General features: G+C 63.9%; 1 protein-coding gene across 1 annotated transcript in view; it reads left to right on the top strand.

Annotated features, from left to right (window-relative positions):
- Positions 1-114: 114 nt before the first annotated feature.
- CSMD1 (CUB and Sushi multiple domains 1) overlaps positions 115-1,310 on the top strand; it is a 1,345,565-nt gene continuing 1,344,369 nt past the window's right edge. The window contains 1 exon segment of the mRNA XM_019474454.1: positions 115-181. Within this exon segment, the coding sequence (XP_019329999.1) occupies positions 115-181 (67 nt within the window).

The raw sequence follows: 1,310 nt of genomic DNA on the forward strand, positions 1-1,310 counted from the left end.
TTGTTTATTTGGCGCTGTCCTTACCCCCGCTGCCGCTCGGAGGACACGGTCGCAGCCGAGAAGAGCCGCCGGGGCTTTTGTGTGAGTGTGTGTGTGCGTGGAATAACTGCAGACATGACTGCGTGGAGGAAATTCAAGTCTCTGCTGGTTTTCTGCGCGGGGCTCCTCACTGCAGCTCAGGGTAAGATTTGGGTTTCTTGCACTGGATTCGTGTAGACTGTGGTTATGGCACTGATTTCCCCCCTCAGCTAAGCCGCTACCGCTCGGATGAGCTCTCTCCCTCGCTTCGTTTCCGCGCCGGGAAACAGCAGGGTCCCCTAGCCCGGTCTCCCTTCTCCCTGCCTCCCGCCGCGTCCGCCGGTGTTCCCCGAGGGCTCAGTTCCCGGCTGGCCACTTCTCCCGGGAGAAAGCAGCCCCCAGGAGTTGGGCAGCAGCCGCTGCGGCGCTGCGAGAGGAGCCGTGCGCATCTAGCCGCCTGGGCAGCGCCGGAGTTTGGGAATACTTCGCTCCCCGCGCACGCACGAACGGCACTCGCTGCCGTGCGAGGGACAGTCCCCGGGCTGGCAAGTTTGGCTCTCCCTTCCTCCCGCCTCCCCGGCTTTTGCCGTGCTCGGGGGGGAGCGCGGAGTGGGTGGCCGCGGAAAGCCGCCACCACCTGCCTTCAGCCGGCTCCGCTCCCCGCAAGTTACGCGGAGGCGGGGATGCGGGGCCGGGGTCCCCCTCCGCCAGCTGCCTGCCCGTGCCGTCGGGAAGAGGGCTCCTCTGCTCGGCGTGCGGTAGGGAGCGTCTCCCACCCCCAGCTGGGTCTCTCCTTAAAATCAATGGGGGGAGGGAGGAGAAACGAGGGGGGTGACGGTGGAGAATTGGGTTACACAACTTCAGTGCTGGCCTCAGCCCCATCACTTGCCTCATCGTTGGAGACAACAACTTCCCCATTATTCACTTCGTCTCTCATTAGCCCTGCGCTTTTTCATGCTGGGAGAGAGATGCGAGAGTGTGTGTTTGTGTGTGCGAAAGAGAGAGGGAGAGAGAGAGGGCGGCTGCTCGCAGCTGAGCACCTGTCCCCGTTACAGCCTCTGCCTTCTCCCACCTCGCTCCCGGCTTTCTGCCTGCCTCCGGGAGGACGGTTCCCCTTACGGTCTCTGCTGTCTGAGGCTCCCTTAACCCTTCCAAGGCGCTTTACATCGTTCCCACCATTTTATTTTTCTCACTGCTTTTTTCGGTGCGGGGGTGGCTGGAGCGTGGGGAGCGGGGCGAGCCGAACGCGGCCCGGGCTGGCGGGCGAGGCTGGAGCCTTCCCCGTCCTGCGG

The sequence above is a fragment of the Aptenodytes forsteri genome, unplaced genomic scaffold (genome assembly GCF_000699145.1).
Source record: "Aptenodytes forsteri isolate BGI_AS27 unplaced genomic scaffold, ASM69914v1 Scaffold100, whole genome shotgun sequence".
NCBI lineage: Eukaryota > Metazoa > Chordata > Aves > Sphenisciformes > Spheniscidae > Aptenodytes > Aptenodytes forsteri.